At 39.4% G+C, this 23,119-nt stretch overlaps 1 protein-coding gene across 7 annotated transcripts; it reads left to right on the forward strand.

Moving 5' to 3' along the window:
• Positions 1–1,195: 1,195 nt before the first annotated feature.
• On the forward strand, positions 1,196–22,913 carry ICE2 (interactor of little elongation complex ELL subunit 2). 7 transcript variants are annotated; one of them, XM_064389392.1, is made up of 15 exons: positions 1,196–1,327; positions 2,195–2,299; positions 4,366–4,633; positions 5,612–5,731; positions 6,959–7,093; positions 7,460–7,576; positions 8,619–8,778; positions 10,183–10,367; positions 10,827–11,781; positions 13,717–13,895; positions 15,339–15,468; positions 19,636–19,720; positions 19,812–19,862; positions 20,872–21,127; positions 21,826–22,913. In XM_064389392.1, exons 1-15 carry the CDS (start codon positions 1,248–1,250, stop codon positions 22,015–22,017), a joined length of 3,018 nt encoding a protein of 1,005 aa, XP_064245462.1. In that variant the 5' UTR covers positions 1,196–1,247; the 3' UTR covers positions 22,018–22,913. The 7 variants fall into 7 exon arrangements, 6 of the variants coding, with proteins under 6 accessions (XP_064245462.1, XP_064245467.1, XP_064245465.1 ...); XM_064389397.1 differs by lacking the exon at positions 1,196–1,327 and adding an exon at positions 1,639–1,658; XM_064389395.1 differs by lacking the exons at positions 1,196–1,327; positions 2,195–2,299 and adding an exon at positions 2,405–2,512.
• The last annotated feature ends 206 nt before the right edge of the window (positions 22,914–23,119 follow it).

A 23,119-nucleotide genomic window follows, 5' to 3' on the forward strand; every position in this document is an offset into this window, starting at 1 on the left:
CAGGCAGGATCTCCCTGAGCTGGCTGCCCAGGACCATGCCTAGCTTTTGAATATTTCCAAGGATGGTGACTCCAAAACCTCCCTGGGCAGCCTGTGCTACTGTTTCATCACCATCTCGGTGAAACCTGTTTCCTGATGCTCATGTTTGCGACATGGAAGTACAAAGATCATCAGCAGGAAGTAGCAGTGTTTTATTTAAAAACAAACAAAAAACCAAACAAAAAACCCAAGAAATAGATAGAAAAGAAAAGGAAAAAAAAAAAAAAAACCAAACAAAAAAAACCCCAACCAACCAGATTCTGCAGGTTTTAGAGAGATTTAGTAGGATTTAAGCTGCCACATTCACCAAGATAAGCGTTCTTATAATTCAGCTACAGAACTGTTACCATACCTGGGTCGGGAGCTAAGATCACTCCTTACAAGGGGCAATTCCACGGCTGGGCTCTGGCTGGGTCTGTCCAGTGGGACAGAAAACCTTTCTGCTTCTCTAAGATAAACAAATCAAGAGGGCGGAATTAAAATCTCTGGCCTTAAAACTGATCTGCAAGCAAACTGAAGACTCCCTTGTTTGGTGGGTTTGGAAATAATTCTGAATCATCTCTGGGTTTTCCTGTATTTGTGCAATAGTGCCCCATTTTAATCACAGGACACCAGACACACTCTGCCCTCATCAGTTCCCCATCTTTAGGGCAGTGACCGGCATCACCTTTTCTTGTAACACCACAAGCAAATGAGTTTCCATCACCAGACCTACGGGTTGTGAGAATACCCGAATTCCACATTTTACCGCACTGGTAAAATGTGCCTGCCCATCAATTAAAAAAGATTTTGCGGCGCTGCTCACGAGAAGTGAACGCCGCCGACGAGAGGAAAGAAGCTGCTGAACGCAGCCTCCTCTATGGGCAGTTCAACCCTCACGCGCCTCCAACCCCACAGAGACAGGCCGTGCCCCCCGCCCTGCACACCGGGAGCGGGAGGAGCCAGCCGGGACACCCACCCTCTGCCCAGAGCCCCACCTCTGAAACACGCGGGAAGGGGCGGGCTGTGCCGCCCATGGCAGCCACCTCCTGCCCAGGCCACGCCTGCGAGCCCGCAGGGTACAGCCCCGCGCCATCATCCGCCCCGCCCGCCACAAAATGGCGGCCACACTCTGAGGCGCTGCTCGAGCCCGCGTTCCTATTGGCTGGCTCAGAACACCTGACTCATGCGCCGGGCGCTGATTGGCCAGTGTCCTGAGGCGGGCTCGCATGGCGGCGGACGGGGAATCGCGGAGCTGCTGCCCCGAGGGCGGTGCCAAGATGGCGGCCGCGGGGCCGTCGCTGACCTGGTGAGCGCGTCTCCCTCTCCTCCAGCGGCCCGGCCGGGCGCGCCTGAGGCGTGGGCGAGCGGCCACAGCTCCGCGCTGCCCCGCCGGGAGCAGAACGCGCCGCGGGGCGGGCTCGCTTCCCGCCCCGCCGGACGCTGCCCCGAGGGGGCGTGCGCCATTTCCTGTGGCTCCCGCTGTGGGAGCGGGAGCAGCGCGGACGGTGCCGGGGCAGCGCCGGCCGTGAGGGCACGGAGAGCCACGGCGGGGATTGTGGGCAGGGACCTCGGTCGTGTTTCTAGTACGAAAAGCTCTGCCAATACGTAATTCGGCTCTTTAACCCTAGAGAGGCGAGGTTTGTTGGAATTTTAGTTTGTGAGGTAAAACGTAAATAAAATCCTTGCTCGTACCTGTCACAGTAGTTAGGGAGGTTGGGATTGTATGAAGCCTGTTCTCTTGAACGGCTCTATTAGAAAAAATGAAAAGGCAATATAGAAGATGAGATCAGCATAGAAGGCAAGAACAGAGCTTTTCTGAAAAGCTCTAAAACTGGTGTATTTTTCTCAAAAGTTCCTGCGATTTCAACCCAAAGTTTACTTTTGATTCATGAAAGTGTGAAACTCTCATCACAATTTCACTGTACCTAGAACTGATGTCTTGTAATAATGAAATTATTTTTTACTGTGCAGAATATATATTTTACTATCAAAAAACATAAGGCATTAGTACAAACTTAACTTCCTTGAAAAGGAAATCTGGAACCACTGTGTAGGTGGCCTCTTTTTTATTTTCATATATAATAAATCTTGGTTTTGTTTCTCAGGAGCAGAGGTGGCCTTTATTTTTTTGTTTGTTTTGCTGTATATTTATTTTAAAATTTTCTTTTATTAGGGATATTCCACCAAAAAATGGCCAAGAAGTATTTTTCTCCCATGAACTTTATGAAAAACATTCCTTGTCTCTGAGCCTCTCTGAACTCTGGCATTTATCAAACAGGTATATTATTTTATCATTCTGTGCTCTTTGTTACCATGCCATGGATACATCCCCATACTGTTTTGGGGAAAGCTGCATGTTGTCTGACACTCAAGGATTTGTTACAGCTGCTGGCCTGTGCTTTGTGCATTGTGGAACCTCAGAAAGCAGGAGGAGTCCAGGTTTTGACTCCTTTGCTCTGGGAAATGAAGCTGTGTGAACACAGCGGTACAGGTAGTGTTGCTTTTGCAATTTTGGTGACATTTTCTTAGGTTGAGGAAGTAGAATAGCATTGATTTCACATAGTGAGGAGTGTGGCTTAGGCTGCTGGATCTCAGCATTTGGAGGAGTGCTTTTAGACTCTTGGTTTAAGAAGTTATGAGGCTGATAAGGGAGGTGAACATGCTGCCTGGTGCATGAACCTTCACACTGGGAGGAGTGTGGATGGGAAATCATGTAAGTGGGGAGCTCAGCATGTGGGGAAATAGTTCAAGAGGGGAATGACTGTGTTTTTATGAACTGACAGTGTGAGGGGGTGCCTGTTACATCACATCTTCAGCTAGAGAATTCTGCTTCATACCTGTTGGAGCAACTTTCCCTGAATTGGCAAGATAGCAGCACAGCCTCACAGCTTGTTACTGGTACATCTGAAACTGCTGTGGGACTCTTCCTTGGAAGGGTTTCTGGAGTGGACACTCAGCAGTGGGGATTGTGGCCAGCTGTGTGTGGTTCCAGGGGCTTTGCAGCCAAAAGCCAGAGAGGTGGCACCTGGTAAAAATCAGAAATGGATGGAGCTAGGTTGTGTGACCAGAGTCAAGAGGAAGACAATTTACACCTGGTGAAGCAAGTGTGGAAGTAAAAGCTGGAGGAAATCTGCTAATTTTGTGGAGTTTCTCCTAGATATTTACAAAAGTGTATGTCCCCTTGGTGCAGAAGCAGTGAAAATGGGTTGCTGATAAAATGAAGGGGAAAAATTTAAGCCGTCAGCTCAAATGAAGTATAATGCTGTAAATATGGACAGAAAAGCTCTGTCAGATTATTTTGGTTTGCACCCCAATGAAGACTGTGACAGCAGTGCATAGTGAAATGATCTTGATGTGCTGCCATTTCATTCAGTGCTGAATATAGCCAATTTAAGCTGCTAGAATTTCTTGATGTTCTTACACTGGCATATCTGAGTCAGCATCTTGTTGCTGCTACAGCTTAATTAAATTTGCCAGTTTGTGCCACAAGGATGGACACATTCTCATATTTAGAGAGACAGCTGTGAAGTGTTATTAAGAACTGTGGACGTGATACTGCTGGGTTTGAATGACACTTGAGATGTTTTCTACTGCTGAAATAGTATCTTAAAAATATGCTTTTTCCAAGATCAGCAGTTAATGTTCATTTTGTTAGCCTTAAATATTTTCTTTCTTAATACAATTATTTTAAATAGACCAGGGCTAGCCTGGTTGGCCTTTGTTTACTGGAGCTGCTTTAAGAACAAGCTTTATGTTACTTCTTTATTGTTGTTAGAACAGCCATCCCCCCTGCCCTAGTCTACTATTATTTTTGGTGACAGATTACAGCATTGTTTAGAGTAGAAAATTAAATGCTTGGTTTGTGTACGCCGTAAGAATTTCTTCATTGAAATCTGGAATTTCTGTTGTTACAATGAAGTAATTTTGATTTCCTTCTCCTGCAATGAAGGAAAGGCTTTTTCTAGTTAAATCTTTTCCTTGACTATCAGAACTGACAGTGGCCATCGGTGACTGATGAAATGTGGAGACTCTTTATCCTTTCATTAATAATGTGTGTTTCCAGAACAAAGAATGTGTTTCATATTTAGCTTGTTAACACCATTTTGTTGGGTTTTTTTTAAAAAGAAAACCCTACCTTTTTTGTTTGTTTGTTTTTAAAGCTGTTGCAGACCTGCTGCTGGCACTGAGGGTTAGTCTGATTGTACAGGTGAAGTTTCAGAACAAGAACAGTCCATTGGCACTGATAGAGCAGTTCAGGCTTGCACAGCTGCCCCTTTTGTTTCTGACTAATATTAGTATTTATGTGAAAGCTGCAAATTCGTCCATTTGTTACTTCTTTTTCAGAGAGGCAAAGAAAAATGCAGAGGCATTGGCAAACTCTTCAGAAACCAAAGAGGCTGGTAGCCGGCAGGCTGCAGAGTCACTTGAGGTGGAGGCTACAAGCCCAGCTGATGACCATCCTCTCCCAGAACCCAGACTGCCCTACCCATTTACCTCTTGTTTGACTGAGAAGGAGCAGAAGACATACTTGTATCTGATGACTAAGTTCTCAAAAAAACCAAACCATTTCCAAGTTAATGAAGCAAGTCAAAGGGAATTTTTCACATATATGGTAAGATATGAACATATGACTGTCACAGAGGGAGTCATACAATTTTTTTTTTCTTCCAAAGAGGAAAAACTTGTTTTGAGTTCAATTTGTCATAATTAATTTGTCATAGAATTCATGGTATTATTAGAGGTAATAAAGGTCTGAAGTATTCAGGATAAGCTTTTTAATAGAAATTGAAAGTGTATTTGGTAATTTCATTGAAATTGTGGTTTTGTGGCTTTTTTGTTTTGTTCTTTTTTTTAAAGTAATCTGAACAACTGAGGATAAATGTAGATCTCTGACAACTGACCAAGCAGCCACCCAGTTCCCAAAAAAACCTTTTTTTTGAGATCTTTGCCAGCTGTGGGAGCTTTGTTCATTGGCAGGGAAGGGTCCTGTGTGCTGCCCTGCTGTGCTCACGGGGGAAAGGCTGAGTTCCCCCTGCTGCTGAGCCTCAGCAGTGTGGGAATGGGCACCTTCATGTTGAGTCCTGTAAATTAATCAGCGTTAAATGTAATTAATCAGCAAATTGTTTTGAGCCATTGCATTTGGTTTCCCATGCTTCCTTATTGATGCTACTTCGTTTATTTTTATGCTGTAACAATGGAAATATTGTTTCCAGGCACATCAGTAACTACTATGTTGTTGCTACTTATAATTTCTCATGAAATCAGAACTCAGGTATCTTTGTAACTTTGCCATGTAAATTTCATCAACCATGTCTTGTAACCTCTCTATTTGTAAATCACTGTATCAAAGGAAACTTTCTGTTTGTTGAGGATGGTGTGTTGTTGGTTTGGGATTTTTTTAAAGGAAGTGGGCCTTGCAAAAGAAATTTTTACTTAAGTGAAACTGAACACTTGTCAAATTGAGTAGCAAGTGGAATCTATTCCTTCCTTCATTTCATTACCTGTACTGTCTCTCTGGAAATTTTGTTGGTTTCATATCTAGTATAGAGGATTCTGTTTTGTCTTGAAAATAGATTTTTCCTTCCCCCAGCAAATGAAAGAAGTAGTAAACAAGGAAATTGCAGAATTTATGAAATTTGCCCAAAACGCCGCAAAGAGCTGTGCCCAGGATTATGATGCCATCTCTGAGGATGCCCTGCATTATACTGAGGTAATCACCAATGCCATGCTTAATTGCAGCCCTTGTTAAAAACCACCTTGGGGTGATGATCAGGACAGGTGGAGGTGCTCATGGATGTGCTGTTCCCTGCCCTGCTGATTTCTCTTGGGATGAGATGGGGAAGTGGCCATTTCCCCTGTGCTGTGCAGCCAGGCTGGGCCTGTGCTTCACTGGAGCCAAAAAGATGTCCTAGAAGAAATCACTGCAAAAATATTTATTCTTCAAATAAATAAATTGCTTATTTATATTCAGGAAAGGAGGAGCTGCATTTTAAGTGTGAATTTCCATTAAGAAGTGGCTCCTACTACTGGGCAGAATGTTAAGCTTACCTCCACAGGAAAGCTAAGTGGCATGTTATAAAGTGACTTTACTTGGAAGTTACTGAGGCTTTAATCATAACCCTCTGCAAGTTCATGCTGTGTTAAATATCCACTTTGATGATTCTAAGATCAAACATGAATGCAACTTCATGCATCATTCTTGGGTTTATAGGATATTTTTGAAAAAAAGTTCATTAAACTTTCCCATTAGTGAGTTAACACAGAGTTTAGGCACATGTGAAGATAAACATTTTGCTTTCTTTTTTTTTTTTTTGTCCCTAAATAGTGGGATTGGCTTTGCAATTTTGTATCTTGTCATCTGGTCACAAAATGTGTCTCCAGACTTCAAGTCCTATTTATTGTTAATATCCTGACTTAAAAATTGAGGCCCGTATTTTGTTTTAACCAACTTGCAGAAATAACTCTTTCTAGTTGCTAAATAAAATCTAAATATCCTAAATACTTAATTCAGGTATTGTAGATATTATGTAGAGTTTCAACACAAATGGAATCATCCTGTGCCTTTACCTTTGTGACTTTTGGCTAGACTTAGTGTAAGCTGGGTTGTGACATAAAATATTGCTTCCTCTAAAAGCCAAGATAATTAACTAAAAAGAAAATTAGCAGTTTAGCACATTTCAGACTGTACTGAGCTGCATGTTTTTAATGACTGGCCTGAGTTGTCAGCCTTGCTTATGAAGGGCTGAGGAGAATCTGGAATATACTGCAGTTCTCATAGCAGTGATTGTGAGAGTATTCTAGATCTGTATTGGTGCCTATTAAGTTTGTTAATGCAGCTTGAAATTGCAGAAAAAACTTTTCAAAATTCAAAAATCCCCCAAAATCCCCTTTCTTATGAAAGATGCAAATGCATCAATTATTATTCTTTTTGTGTTAGGAATTGCTACGGGCGTGTATTGGACATGTGCAGAAGTATCCAGAGTTTTACACCCTGCAGGAGATCATGAGTATCATGGGAGGAAAGTTTCATACACAGCTGACCTTTAAGTTGGAAAAAAATCTTCTTGCAATGGTAATACCTTATATATACAGATTGGGTTTGTGGGGGGTTTTGAGTAAGTAGAATTACATCAGAGTTGTGTTAGGCAAGGATTAGGGATTTTTGCAACTATTACCCAGTTCATGAGTTAAGGGTTATAATTTATAATTTCAATTATTAATTAAAACTTCAATAAAATTATTTTGGCATTAAGTCTCTTCACTCTTTTCACCAGATGTTTGCCAGAAAAAGATTACATTAATGGTATGTTTTCTCATATCACATAACATTATAATGGACCTGTGTAAATTTCAAATATTTTTCTTCATAAGAAATGCAGTGTTGGGTGAGCATGATTGCTGTGAAAGCTGTTTTGTGATGGTGCTTGATTTCCCCCAGGGTACAGCAAGACGTTGTAAAACAGATTTCCCTTCCATGCCTGTTCAGCTGCCCACTGATTATAGCACTGTCACATCCATTATAACCCCAGAAAAAAGGGCTCATGTGATGCATAATGTAAGTAACCTTTTTTATTGTTATTTTGAAGGCATATTTTGTACAGAAGTGCAATTGAACCTTTTTATGTGTTGAACAGTTTTTAGACTGCATTGGACCATTAAATAGCTGGTATTTCTGTTTGTGTTCCACTGCAAAAATCAGGAAGTTTTCATTCTGTAGAACTGAGGGTTTTCACTGTTTATTCCACATAACTTTTCCTCAGCTATTTTAAGGAGTTTCTGCTCATATCTTTCAACAGCAGCAGTGTCATTTCAGAGACACTTGCTGAAGAAAGGAGCAGAGGTGATGCAGGAGAATGGCACAAGCCTCAAAGATGTTAAACAAAGCCCTACTAATGATGTCTGAGGTGTCAGAAAAAATAACATACTGGGTTTTTCTTACTTCTCTCATGGTCCTCAGTGCTCCTGAGCTCCCATTGTCTTCGTGGTCCTTGATGATGTTCTTCAACCTCATGAGCAGTCTCAGCCTCTTTCCTTCATGGAAATGTGTACTTGTAAAATTTAACAAATTTATTATTTCAATTCTGAATTTGTATTCTTGATGGTTTTGTGTTTGTTTTAAGGTTCTTTACATCTAATTAGTATTGAAACAACTGAACAGTTTTAACCATACTTCAGTATTAGTTTTTATTGTGCTGTTGCTTAACTCATAAGAAGATCTGTAGTGTATATTTGTGAGTTACTGTGGTTTGGGGGGATGTTTTTTGCTTCAGCATGCTCCCATATTTCATGATGATCTAAATTCCTATTCAGCCTGGTAATTCAAATGTATAGAAATTAACTGAAAATACAAGTTTAAAAGATGTATTTTCTTATGCTGCAAAGTGAATGCATAAGATTCAGCTGAAAACCTTTGGGGAAGTTTTTTTCTTTCACTTCCTTTTGAAGCCTGGAACTGTGGTAGTCTCTGGACTTTTTTGGGTGTTAGGGGTTGTATATACCCATTTTTGGTTGGGTTTGGAGTTTTTCTTGTAAATTTAAATATATGTATATTTCTTAAAATAACAGCTTTGGAAGAAATAACTTTTTTTTCTTTTTAGGATATTAGTTCAGATTCAAATGCAGAAAAACTTGCTTTGAAATACTGTCCTCAAGTTGTTTTAAGTGATCAATCATTATTTACTCTACTGAATAATCATGGACTGAACTACAAGGAACAGTGGGAAATTCCAGTTTGTGTTAAAATGATCACTGTTGCAGGTATGGGATGTTTTTTGTTATTAAAATTATGGGGAGGGGTTGCCCAAAAAAGCTGGGAAGCTGATCCAGGGTCATTGGATATTGTTTCCTATACCTTTTCCACCTTGTTACTGAGAATAGTAACAACCTCTGCAGTTACCACCATAAACTGTTGAATTTGGACATTCAGCTCTTTTCCACCTGGGGAAAAAAAGCCACAACAAAAAGCAGTTAAAACCAGTTTTGTTTTTCAAAACCCTAAGTTCTTGTTCTTGGAAAGAAAATAAGTGCATGAACCTGTTGAAATTATCAAGTGAACTGATTTCAGTAAAATAAAAAAAAACAGAGAACATGAAGATAACTTTTTCAATTACAGCAGAAAATGTTTATTTTAATAAGCTGATGAAGTCACCTGAGTGCTTTACTTTACTTGTCCAGCACTTCTTCAGTAATCTGAATATAAATTTCCTCCTTGACAATTTTTTGTTTTAAACACAATATGGTTTATTCAAGTATTTGTTTGTTGTGTTGGAATATCCTTCTGTGCTTCTTACACAGGTTTCTATAGCAGACTTACAGATAATCAATAAGCTATGAAATACCTGCAACATTTACAAATTTTCACTTTCCTACGTAAATTAAATGACTTTATCAGTAAAGATAATGCCTGACTCCTTTTGTAGCAGCATTACAGTTTTTTAAACCTAATTCTTGCATCCAAAATTAACACCTGAAAGGCATTCAGATGGGGGTAGAAATACACAGTGGTTCTTGAAGGGTTTCCCTCTGCCTTCCTTTTGCTCTTCAATTAAACCAACCCCTTGCTTTAATTTACTTTTGTTCATAAAACAGGGAGACTGTGTTCACCATGTGCCTTGGCTTTCTCTGCTGTCATGGGCAGGGCATTGCTTTTGTTTTTGGGGGATTCATGTGTGTGAGTGTGTTAAGGTGCAAACAGAGCAGTGGAGCAGCAGAGCCCAGACAGAGGTAACTGATCAGAGGAGAGATAAACTGCAGCTATCACTTAGACAATGAGACTTAAAAAAAGAATTGACTTTCAAACAAGGAAGAAGAAAAGATCTTTTTGGAAAACAGGATACATTTGATGATATGAGTCTGTATAGGAAATGATGAATGCTCAGTTCTTATTTTACAAATTCTCTACTTAGAACTGCATTTGAAATATGTTCAGCTATTAATGTGGTGTGTATTGCTGCTGCAGGATCATAATAATTCACACCATATCTGGACATCCTTTTATCTTCTGTTGTTAATGAATGAAAGGATCATTTTTCATTTCTTCTGGTGTGTATGTGCAGTGGATTTGACTGTTATTGGAAGTTGAAAGATTTATTATTTAAATTATACAACAGTATTTCTTCCTTTCATTTAATATGTTCTCAATCTCTTTTCATTCTTGAAAAGGTAGCAAACCAACTAAAGTGGTTTATGTTGATCCACCTCTGCTGAGAAAAGAAATGACAGTACGAGAGAGGAATCAAATCTTCCATGAAATTCCAATGGATTTCCTAGCAACTAAAACATCTTATGTTCCAATCTCTAATGTATCAATGGACAAACCAGCTGAGGACAACCTGTTTCAGTGGGATGTATGTATATTCACATATTCTTAAAAACAAGCAAAACCAAAAACCTGTGTTAAAAATCCTGAGTTGCTTTTCCTGTGATAAAGGAAGTTCAGGTTTTCTGTTGGTGGTTTTTCTCTTGCTGAGTTAGACCCTGTTAGAAAATGTCTGTCTAGTTCCTTTAAATGCTTCTACATAGGCATCTCAGCTTTAATGTTTACTTCATTAAAATGTCTTTTGATCAGTTTGCTTCATTGGAAGAAGTTTTGTGAACTTTTTAGAATGGTCTTTCAATTCATAGGACCCAAGATTTCAACAGTAAATAAGAAAAATGGTTTTTCAATTACTGCTCCTCTTTCCTAACAGTGAAATATGGATGGTAGATAATTTTTTGTGTTTTCAGTTCAGCAATGTCTCATTTTTTGGTTTGTTTTATTGTTTTGGTGGGTTTTAATTTTATTACTTTCTCATCCCTGTGGTTAGGGGTGTTCTGACACCTACCAGTGCAGGACAGTTCCTCCTCCAGATGACACTGGGATGGACTTTGATGATGATGTTACAGAACTTGAAACTTTTGGAGCAACAACCAAGCCCTCAAGAACTTGTAAAATGGAAACTACTGTTTCTGCATCTAGTAACACTGCTAACATTTTATCTCATGGCCTAAAAATGGAGGGGAAGAATTCATCTGCCATAAACAGAGGAGATGAAGAAGAGAAAGCCACCCTTTCTGAGCAAGAAGGTTCAGCATGTGCCGGCGTGCAGCTTCCATCATTAGATGGCATCCCATGCTGCAGCCCTCCAGAACATTCTCCCTGTAAAAGCTTTCAGTCAGTGGAGGCAGGACTGAGCAAAGCACAGGATGTCATGACCACGGAAGTATTGGACAGTGAAACAAAATTAAATCCTCTGCCTGTTGCAGTGAGTTCTGAGAAGGAGCCTGATGCTGCACCGAAAACAGAGACTTCCAGTTCTTTGTGTGCCAGTGACACGGATGAAGAGCGTTTGGTGATTGATTCAGACTGTGAAACCACTGCTTCCTGCAAACCAGCTGTACCAACCACTGCTTCCTCTACCTCAGCAGAGACTCCCAGGTCTCCTTGCCCTACCCAGAGTCCTTCAGCAAGCATCACTGACTGCTCAGATACCACAGATCAGGGGAAAAAAGCCTCCAAGAAACCTCCAAGAAAGTTATCCAAAGAATTGGATCCTGTCGGGCAAATTTTGAAAATGCAAACTGAGCTTCTCAAGTCCCCTTCCCAAAAAGCTCCTGAACCAGTGGTGAGCTGTGATAATTGTAATGCTGTGCCAGCCCAGCTGCCTCAGTCTCCAAAAACACTGGTGACCTCCAGCACAGAAGCTGTGCCAGCCCCAGCCTCCAGTGCCACGGGCTCCTCTAGAAATACCTGGACGTGGCTTTTTGAGGGGATGCCAAAGAGTAAGTGTGGTCATTGTGTAAGGAGGAAAATTGAACCCAGAGTGTCAATAGTGCATCTCTTACATCTGTTCAGAGATGTGGCTCAAGTTAACAGTACCTTTTCTGGGTGGGGATTACTGTCTTGCACACAGAAGGGAGCACTGTTTGTCCACAGAGGTGAATGTGAAATACTGTTTTACTGTAGAGAAGTAAGTTGTTATACACAAGGTTTTTAAGAAGGGAAATCATTTGGTAGTGGAATGAGTTCTTTTTGCATGGAAATTCAAATATTTGAGTAGTCTAGTCTGCAAAAGTAGTTTCTTGTCAACAGAAGTAGAATTATTTTAAATTTTTGTAGAATAAAAAATTAATCAAATTATACAGTTAAAAATAGGGGGAAAATTAAATTTGTATGTCTTAAGTTCTGAGCCTCCTGGTTCAGTTGCTGTTGCTTAACTCCCAGCACTCTGTCCCAGAAGGCAAATGAGGATTCACCACAAGCCACCTCTCCAAGTTTTCAGGCCATTAGCTGGGTATGGAATCTGTGCTGCCCCTGGACCTTAGCCCAGAATTACAAGTTGTGCAGATCCTGGGGACCATGGCCCTGGGGGTTTTCCTCACGTGCCCGAGCTCTGTGCAGCTGAAGTTAGAAACACTGCGTTGTGTTAGATAAACATGCAGGAAACCAGATAGGTTGTGTCAGGACAGATACTCTTCTCAAATATTTAATTCCAACAAATCCGTGCTTTTTGGTGGGAAAACGTGTTTGATATTTTCTGAGGAGGTGTGCATTTGATCATGTAGGAATTAATTACTTAATCTGTAGGTAAACACAACTAATTCTGTTTTACTTGAAACTGTTATCACTTCCTACATTTTTATTGCTTTAATAGTCACTAAGACCATGTCTCCTCCTTCAGTTTGAAAGGCTAAGGAATGATGTTTTATTTCTCTCTGTGTTAAATAGAAGGAGTATAGAATTCAGATGTTCTATAATAGAATTTTTTTAATAGAGATTGTGAAACCAATATTGCCAATGTGCTGAAAAGTGACTGAGTAGGAATAGAAAGCATAATTCTACAATTTGAAGCTGAGAAATCTCTTTGCATGTCTATTTTGCACAAAGCCAGATTTGAGTTTTATATTTTACTAACAGAAAATTACTTCCAGTTCCTTGGATAATATCTCCCACAGTGTGCCTGCACATAAACTCTAAATTTAATGATAAAAATGTATTTGTTCATAGCACTACAGCAATCCCTATTTGTAGGTATCGTTTTGAGACATATTTCCACATATCTTCAGGGCAAAAAAAGAAAGAATTAGATACATTTTCAGCAAACCAATTTGGAGGCTACTGTGTTTATTTGAAACATTTTGTTACAATGTTTCTAAGGGTTGAAGGGATGGTTGTTAATGAGCTCAAAGCTGCCTTGGGAGTTGCAGTGGCACCTCCTGAGTGTGCTGGTGTCCTGATTGAACTCTGTGGTGGGAGAGTTGTGCTGCCCCCCAGACCTGAGACCTGAGTTACTTCAGTGCCTCATGAATGGATGGCAGCTCTCAGGAGCCATTCATTGTAAATAAAATTTTTCTCTCCTTTGTGCTGAGTGATTGTGGCTCGAAAAGAAGCTTTTGAGTCACATTTATACAAGAGTGGAGTCTCACATTTGGAGTTCTCTCTATTTGTGTGAGAAATCTAATGATGTGGGATTATTTAAAAACATACTCTTCAAGAGTGAATGTTTCCCAAATGTAATTTTTTTGGTTTTAGTATGACTTTTTTTGTGCCTAACAAAGTAGTTTTCATTCCCTAATTCATAGGAAACAAAACAGATCCTAGAGTTGAAAAAAAAAAAAAACTGAACAAAAAACTTTACTGCAAGGGAACAAAGGTAATCAGCTGAATTGTAAAAAATGTCCAAGCTTGACGTTTTCTGCTTTATTCATTTTCTCTAGCAAAGCTGCCAAGTGAACTTCAGCTGCTTGAAGAAGAGCCTTCAGAGTACCAAGCACCTGAGGAGGGCAATGTTGTGTACAAGCTCTTCAGTCTGGATGATCTGCTCTTACTCGTGCGTTGCAATGTGCAGAAAGTCAAATCACTGCCACAATACCAGAAAAAGAAAAAAGCCCAAAAGGTAAAGATTTTATTTTCAGGGGTTTTTTGGGTTTTTTTGTTTTTGTTTTTTTTTCTTTAACAGTTGTGCTCAACTCTGGAATGTTGGCATTTCTGGGATTCCCAGTCCTGGATAGCATTTATGCTTTCACTGAGACAATTGTGACTCTGCAGCGTGGCTTCTGTAAGTCAATATTTGCTGTAGCAAGACAGGGAAGAATAACTTGTGATTTCTTCAAAGCTACTTGATTAGAAGATAAGGAAGTGTGATTGTCCATTTTTTACTACAGTAATATGCCTGGGTAATGATACTTATGTAAAAAAAATGTAATTTTGAACTATTCTTAAAAGTTAATGGAGTAATTAGGGGTTTGGCCTAAGGCTTTGAGAATGGTTGTGACCATAAATACTTTCAAGTGGGATTCAGCCTTGCTATCATGCCTAGTTAAGCAGGGAAATAGGAGATAAAATGGATAACAGAGAACACAAAAAGAGATTCTGTTTGTTCTGCTTGAAGATACTGTGGCATTTCCTAGCAAATAGTTTATCTCGTGGAATTAAATGGTTTGAATGCAACTGTAATCAAAATACTCCTTGCAGCATGAAGAAAAGGAAACTTTATTCTATAATTCTCAGTAATTTGTAATTTTTTTAAGAATCCTGTGAATCATTTAGTGAATTTGTTGTGGTATATTCCTCCTGAGAATCCCAGAATTACAGCAGGCAGCTGTTTTGTGAGGCGTTTGTGCTTCATTGAAATGGAAATAATCATTGTAACACTGATTACTTGCCAAGAGTCTGTGCTTAAAATCTTATTTTGAAGAAATCCCATCTTTTTGCTGTTGAATGACTGCTTGTAATGCCTGGGAATAACTGCTTCACTTTTCAGCAACCAATCACTTGTTTATTTTTTTTATTTCTGATGAAATTTAAGTGTGGATTGTCAGTGAGTACTGACAGTGCTCATTAGGGTTAACTCACTGGTTAGGGAAGCCTCTGATTTCAAATGAGACTCCAAGCATTAGGTTCTAATTTCAAGTGAGATTCTGGCAGGAATGATAAATGGCAGAATTCTGCTAATAATAGGCTAATTAGAAATGTTGTGTGTTTTTTCTTAAATTGCTGCAGAGGGCAGTAGAGCACAGAAGTGTAAACTTGAAATTAATTTAGTCACATGGAAAAATTACTAAGTGTCAGAACTTTATTATTTGTAAGAGCTTGCCCAGGCTTTTTTTTTCCTTTTTTTTCCCTGTTGATTTCACCTTTCTCTATATAAAATCTCTGTACTCTGAAGTTTGTGCTGTGGATTTCATAAATCATGAACCTTCAAACAAAATCTCTGAAGCATCTTTGTTGCTTCAGCTATGGTGGAGGACTGTGGTTATTATAAACTACAAAATGCAGTTAAATTGCGGATATTTTTGGACAGTGAGTGCTAATTTTTCTCTTTTCTTCTCTTTTTCAGCCAATTCCCATATTCCTGTTGCCAAAACTAGGGTACCAAGCCTATTACGGTGTGGAAGCTCTTACAGAAAGTGAAGTGTGCCAGCTGTGGACACAGAGTATGCTGCATTCCAAGTGCTTATTTTATATTGGTAAGTTCATGTGTTGAGTTTTTGCTTAAGACACATGTATGTGTGAACATTTGTAGAATAACAGGAGAGATACATATTTGTTAAAGGTGTATTCTATATATCCTTTCTTATTTTAACTTTCGAATGTTGTTTTTTCACATCTATCTTCCCTAAGTTTTTTGTCTAAAATTTCTAAACTGGATGAGGAAGATCCAGTTTTAGGTAAATAGTATCCATGTCCTATAGAAAATGCTGTATTCATGTTTGTATAATGACATTTGAAAAAGTCAGGGATGATTTATGTCTGTTGAGATAAATGTTGTGTAAGGAAATTAAAATGGTACATATAAACAATGAGATTATTTTACCAACCATTTTAATATATGGAGAGCTTTCTGATAATTGTTATCTTGTAATTAATAAGATTTTAAAAAGGAAAATTTGCAGCAAAGTGGTTAGTTGATATTTAGAATATGCTTGGCACATGTTACTGAGTGAGGGCAATCCAGTGAGTGAGTGAGTGTTCTGCAGTGGGGATTGCCTTGCTTTTTTTGTAGAAACAAATCTGAGTTTTCGGGTTGTTATGGCAGCAGTTGTGGCCTGTGGTTGCCTAACCTTTCCACTTGTGCACTGCATTACACTTTTGCTGTTGTTGGCTCACATCAGAATGCTATTTTAGAAATGCTAACTTCTCTGTTTTCCAGTTTCTACAAAGAAACTATGCAAGCTACCATAGAATTATTAGGATTATAATTGAAATCTAATGTATTTGCCAATTGCATCTTGGTCTGCTCTCTTTGTTCAATGGAAATTATGTTTCTAATTTTAAACTTTAAAAGCAGTATTTGATGTGGTTTTTCCATTCCATTAGAAAAGAAATCCTTACAAAGAGGTGATTATGTACAGAGTTCTCTGTAACTGTATCTTAATGTACAGGACAGAGGCTTGCTTCTCTCCAGCAAGCAGAGCACTACACTGAGTATTTACACTGAGGATATGTCCAGCATGCTGAGCTGCACTTGGGCTTCCTGTAGGAAATGTTATCCAAGTTTTTACTAACATTTCCAGCATGGCAAGCAGTGTGAGGAAACAGTGAGCTGTGGAGAGAGGGCTGATGTTTGCAAAGTACACAAAGTGGAGGAGTGAGTGTCTATCTAATCTCCATTTACAGGATGCTGAAGGTATGGCTTGCACAGGACTTTGCAGACAGCTCATCCAGCCACCACCCCTTTTTATGGAGGTTCTTGGGAATGTGGGAGACAGCAGGCTGGGTACGTAGGAGACAGCAGGCTGGGTGTGCAGGTGGTGTTGCAGATGAAGTGCCCTGGGCTGGCAGGCTGCAATGGCCTGGCCTCCAGCACATCTCTGTTCCCATGCCTGGGATACAGTATCCTTGGGACTGAGAGGCACTGGTTATTTCAGTCGTGTTTGTTTGTCAGCTCCTGGATCCACTCTTTCCAGAAGCAGGCCCTGGGGCACACAGGAGCTCTCTTTTGTGGGCTCTGAGGAGGCACAGGATTCTGTGGGTTGTCACTGTCCTGCACAGTAAATGGGGACTCCCAGCCTCTGGGGCAGATTCTTGCTATTGCCATGTATTTCTTATAGGGTAGGTAAAAAAATATGTAGAAGTAAATATCCATTCAATGAAAGAGATCTACCACAGCTTTTAATAGGAAGCTGCTATCATATTCTACTTGGGGAGTCTTCTGCTCTTGGTATATTGCAAGGTAGCTGTGAAATTCTGCCTTTCAGTTGGTATTCCTAAGGGAGCTGTGAAAAATGCAGTGTTGCACTCACATTTGCTCAGAGGGCTCTTTGCAACAGAGAGCTTTGTCCTGAAAATCCAGAGACAGTTCTCTGAGGGTGATGCTATCCTGATGTTATGGGCAATGTGAAATGGGGTGAATCTCTCATTGCCTGTCACTACTACCTGATGGTAAGACTTCTGCAGTGATCTGTTCAGGGTAAGGAGAAAGGCAGAGAGCTTCTGAAATCGTGTAATTTGAATTATTATAAGTGAAATGCTGTGTTCTGTAATAAAAGACTTCTTAAATCAAACATTCTTTAAAGCCATAAAGTTACTGCTTTTTAAATTTACCTCGCAATATGAGTGTGGAAGTATGGAACAACATGGTGTGACAACTATCATCTTACTAACCCAGTACCTACAACTTGCACTCTTGATCAGACAGTGAAGCCTTTAACTTTCAAATTTTAAGCATGTAGCAGACTTCAGTGTTAAACTGCATAGGTGTTTTTGCCTCTTGAAAAAGCTTAATTTGCTGTCTCAACCATCTCTTGTATTGCCAAGTAAGTATGAATGAAAAGTTCTTTGGACTTTGGTCTATGGCCCATAATTGTCCAGCACTGTTGTGTGTGCCAGAGGGAGGATCTCAGCTCTGCTGTGACTCAGGGCTTGAGACAGAAATCAGATGTGTAACCAGGGCCTCCTGCAGCAGCTGCAGGGGGGAAATGAAGCTGAGGTGGTTTTTTTTAGGATGTTCTCAAAAAGCAGAGATACTATCATCAAACAAAGCGCTGTCTTCCTCTTGCTAGCAAAGCACCTGGCTTGGTTGTGAAGTCCTCTTGCTGCTCAGATAGGAAATCCTGTATCTGCAAAGGCAGTAATCTCTGTGACAAGCTTCCCAAATAAGGCACTTGTACTTGTCTAAGCAGTAAATAAACTAGTGATAAGCTTTACTGATTAATAGGAGCATTTTATCCTGACTATTACTCCCTTATTTGCATTAAGTGCCTAAGCAAAACTCTCTGCAAGAACAGTTTACCTTCACATGAATGGAATAATATTGGCCTTTAAATTAACATTATTTGAAGAATGGGTTGGAAAAAATACCTAGTCTAGGGTAACTTACTGCATGTCAAGTATTTTCAATCAGTCACTTCTTGAATACAAGTTACAGTTATATAAACTAGGTGGAAGTAGTTCATAGATATTTTGTAATTACTGGTTTTTTCCCAGTTATGTTTCCCAGTGTGTTTAGAAGTACAGAAGTCTGATTTAAGGAGAGGCTGGTGAGGAATACAGAACTCAAACAGAATTTTTTTTAATTATATTTTTAATAATGACTTCAAGCCTCTTTTTGTAGTCCACAATGTAAAATACAACATTTTGCTGCTTAGTCTTGCACAAAATACTGATAACAAGAAAAGTAACAAATGTACAATGTTTAAAAGAAATCGGTTGTCCTGGTGCATCTTTTTTAATTTGTGGAAATGGGAGTTATTACTTAGTCTTCTTACACAACACATAAACTTAGTGATGGATAGCTTGGAATGTGAAATGCTTTGATTTAGCAGTTTTAACTGTGCAATTGAAGCTTTTACACTTCCTAAGAGAGCAGATTTATAGTAAGACAGTAAATTCCACTGAGCAGGCTGTATTTTATTATGCTGCCTTTTCCTCATCCTCCTGCTGGGAGCTGAAATAGAATGGATTCCTGGGAAAACTTCAACATGAGAAAGAACCAGAAGGCAAGGTACTGTAGTCAAATCCATGTCCAAGCTGTGCTGGTGATCCTTGTTGCTCATCACATGAAAAATGGGCTAAGCTGTCCTTGGCAGCCTTTATTTTAGAAATATGACAAGGAGAGCTTTGAATTGTTGCTTCTCATGGTGTCAAACACAAAGTTGTTAAATTAAGACAACTTGCCATGATCAAGGCCTGAGTTGTAAATTGTAGTTCCTCAGGTGAGGAAGGGGTGAAGAATCAAGACACAAAGGTCAGCATGCCCAGAAAGTCAGCAATAGGTCAGAATAGAAAAGCAAGTATATTAAATGCAAAAGTAAATTTGTTGTTAAACATCAGCTTTTGGGATCTGTCCAGTGAGGAAGCAAAGTGATAAGGGTCAAATGAACTGGAGAAGATACAAACTAACTGATGAGATGAAGGCCATGGCAAGATAAGGCTGTGTATCCCACACACCACCCAAGATGGGAGCTTTGCTGGAGTCAGGCATCTCTTGCTTTGGAAAGGCAGTCAAGGTGCAGATGCCTGTACTTAAAGCAGCTGCACATTTTACTTTTTGTTATGGTGCAGCATTGATAAATACTTTTCACTGTTCAATGCCAAAAGAGCAAATATTTTATTCTTCTAAAGAGGTCAGCAAATTATGCTCTTACATTTATTTGGTTTTATTTTTAGTGTATTAATTGAATTTCTTTTTTCAGGACATATTGATGCTTTTACATCAAAGCTTATTTTGCTAGATAAGATTTCTCCAGCAACTTTAAGAGAAAAACTTGGATTGATTAAGTGAGTATTTTTAGTAAGTTTTTTTAGCAATGAATTTCAAACCATAACAAGCTTGGCAAGTTACTACTTTTGCTATGTTTTTCTTTCACAGACCTGCAAATTCGTTAAATATACTTCATCATGTTTTGAAGAAGGTGTCTGAGTAAGTTCTCAATTTTTGTTCATTGTGTTTGTTTGCCCCATTGCCCAGCTCATCCTGTTTCTTCTGTAGAATGTTTGTCTACTCTGATTTTTATTTCTTCATATACATAAAGAAATTTCTATTTTACGGGTTCTCTTAGGTCTGTCCTGGCATAATGCAGTACTGTGTAACGTGCTTGGGACTACAAGGTTTGCATAAATTATGCAAAAGAATAAGAACTTGAGGTTTGTGAACCAGTTTTTCAAGACAGCAAACTGGACTCTTAAGAGCTGAGCAAACAGTTCACAGGAGTGAGGTGTAATATTATGTGTATGGGCTGACACACAGAGTTTGGGTTTTGGCAGTCTTTCACTTGATTTGTAGAATTAACCCTGTGTTCACTCCTGCTTACTTTGACTTACAGCAGCCTTTCTGTACAACACTGCAGCCTTTCTCCTGCTTCTTTACATAGCTACAAAGCTTTCAGCCTGCTAATGTCCTGATTTTTTTTGTGAAGCATGCTTCTTGCCTTTTCATTCAAATTACAGAGGGGTCTTCCTGCTCTTTGTAATTTCTGTAGGTTCATGATTTTTGACTAAGATTTTTGGTGTGGCCTGTTGGTTGATCTTCATCTTCCTGAAAACCTGTTTAAGCCTGTGGGTGTGAAAGCTCACCTGTCCTTTGTGTCTGTGTCCACATGGGCTTTGTTCTTTGTAAGATGCTGCTTAAGGAATTACAGTTTGCCCAACATGGGTGGTTTTCAGTGTATGCTTACATGAATATGTTGACAGTCTGTACATTGTTGATAAATTAGTACATTATGAATACATTATAAACACATTAATTAGTAGGTATTTATCAATACAGTTTCATTAATGCTTTCTTGTGCACAGTCTTTTTTATAAAAGGGACTAAACATCTAAAGATGTTCTGCTTTTGCATTAAGAACATATTAACTATTCTGATCAAATAAAAAAAGCTCCAAAAAACATTGAAATAATATTTTTCCTTGGTACTTTTCTCATTTTAGTTTGGAGGAGGGCTCTTATTTATTGACTCACGCTGCAGGAGATTCATCAGTTGCAATTTACAGGAGTTCTCTTGACAAGAGCACAAGATCATCCTATAACTTGCACAAAGCTCACTGTGATCTGCCTGCTGTACCTGCCACTCTCTCAGTCCCTTGGGTTCCCCTGGACCCCAGCCTCCCTTTGCCCTACCACATAATTCATGGAAGAGTTCCGTGCACCTTTCCACCTGCACCCTGGGAAGGGTGGAAACAGAAGGTCAGTATCTCACTTGATGGCAAAGCAGATCAGCTGATCAGTTCAGGAATAACCTATTTCAGTCCCTTGGGGTACAGCTGGTATGGTTTATCTGTCATCTTTGGGGGTCAGAAATCTTTTGGGAATCCATCCTGCTTTGTAATTTGTGTTGTGAATAAGTGATGCCTATCATGCTTTAGAAATTTCCCAAAGATCCTGCTCTCACCTCTATTATTTTTGAGATAGTATGGCCCTTTAAAAGTAAGAAAATTTTCAAGCATTGTTTTTCTTCAGCAGAGACTTACTCATTTGTGTAAAAGCCATGTGCTGACTGTGCCCAGCTTCGTGCACTGTGAGATGTTTTGTAGGTTGAGTTCCATGTTTTAGCCACAGCCTGCCTTCATATGAGGGCAAAATTGTTGTGCATCCGTTCCTGATCACCTTGTGCACTTTGCTTTCTGCCAGAAGGAAATCCAGGCAGGTAGGCAGGGAAGAGGCAGGATTGGTCACTTCTCACTGGTGACTGAAGACCAGCTGTGCCCTGTGGGTCTCTTTGAAACTACATGAATTAGAAGGTAGTTGTCTGAATGTAATTGTAGGTATTTGTGCTCAATACAGATTGAAGATGATTAATTCTGGTAATTCCAGTTTGGTTTTCTGAGTTTTTGTTTTTGTTTTTTTTTTTTTTTTTTTCCAATTCTCTCCCCTTGTGTGTGTAGATGGCTGGGGTGAAAGGACAGTGGGACACACCCCATGAGGGAAGGCCAGTAGCTATGGAAACCAAAGGCAAGCCAGCTAAGCCTGCTGGAAATGAAGGTGTGGCTCCAAAGAAGCTGAGGAAGAACTTCTGCAAGCAAAGAAAAGTGAAGAAAAAGTGGAAAACTAAATTCAACAAAATGCAACTGAAGTAGGAATAAGCCTGGAGAAGAACAAGAGGTTGCAAAAAATCTGAGGTTTCTTGCAGCTTCAGAGGAGCCAGAGCAAGCTGGCAGGGGAAATGGCTCCAGTAGCTGAAGCATTCTCTCAACCTTTAACCCTTTGGTACCTCAGGGGACATGTTTCACATGAAAATCTCAGAAAAAAAGGATGTGGATGCAGCCACTTGGCTGGTTATGGGAAACAGAGTATCTTCTGTTGTTCTGGTGACTTTTATAGACAAGCTGCATCTTTAAGAGTGAAGCAGTAGTTGACAACAACCTCTAATAGTATGTAATGAGAAAAATAGCTTTTCAGCTTTCCCAATTCTTCCAGATTCACTACAGATTTTTGTTCTCACATTTTAAATATGTTTTACTTCCTGCATTGTGTATAGGAGGAACAACTTGGATTTAATTATTGATCTTTTTTGACACATGGTCTCCTGGCTTTTAAATAACTTACAAAAATATCTTTTTCTTTTTAGAATGGTGTAACAAATGAAGGACAAAAGCTGTGTTTATTTGAATAGTAAGGGCCATAAATTTGCATTAGAAAACTTAAAAGTAGGGCTGAACAAGTAAAATAATAACAGGAGAGCTGCATTTTTGCATGTTTAAATTGCTGTCATAAAAAGCAAAGGTCTTAAAGGTCTTCTTCCAAGTCCTTTGTTTGGACTGAGGAAGTTACCAAGTACACACATGTGATCAAGCATTCTTCTGCTCACTGGGACTTGATAGGACATGTTTTAATGTCATCAGGGTAAAAACTAAAAAAAAAATAAAAATTGTTTACTGGAGTGTACCTGCTAAAAAATCCTGAAGGTAGGGATTTTTTTGAAATCAGGCTTCAGTAATGAATGTATATTAAAAACTTCTTTGTGAAATACAAAGCGTTTTCTGATGTGGCTTTTTCCCAACTGTTAGATGTATTTATTCAGTTTATTCTTTTTTTGGACCACTGCTTGTTTCATCTGTAGTATTAAGCTATTGATAAGTTGAACTTGTGTTTGCAATTTACAAATAGTTCTGATTCAAAATCCTAAATGCCCTTAGAGACTCCTCATAATAGGAATGCTTTAGCTGTGAGTCATTTTTC

This window comes from Passer domesticus, chromosome 14, assembly GCF_036417665.1.
Source record: "Passer domesticus isolate bPasDom1 chromosome 14, bPasDom1.hap1, whole genome shotgun sequence".
NCBI classification, from domain to species: Eukaryota; Metazoa; Chordata; class Aves; order Passeriformes; family Passeridae; genus Passer; species Passer domesticus.

What these genes read in the sequence shown, in the direction of transcription:
- ICE2 (XM_064389392.1), top strand. Translation starts at nt 1,248, where the DNA reads ATGGCGGCGGACGGGGAATCGCGGAGCTGCTGCCCCGAGGGCGGTGCC. An exon ending in GCGGGGCCGTCGCTGACCTG is followed by an intron (nt 1,328 to 2,194) that starts GTGAGCGCGTCT and finishes TTCTTTTATTAG; the next exon opens with GGATATTCCACCAAAAAATG. An exon ending in GTTTTGAAGAAGGTGTCTGA is followed by an intron (nt 19,863 to 20,871) that starts GTAAGTTCTCAA and finishes TTCTCATTTTAG; the next exon opens with TTTGGAGGAGGGCTCTTATT.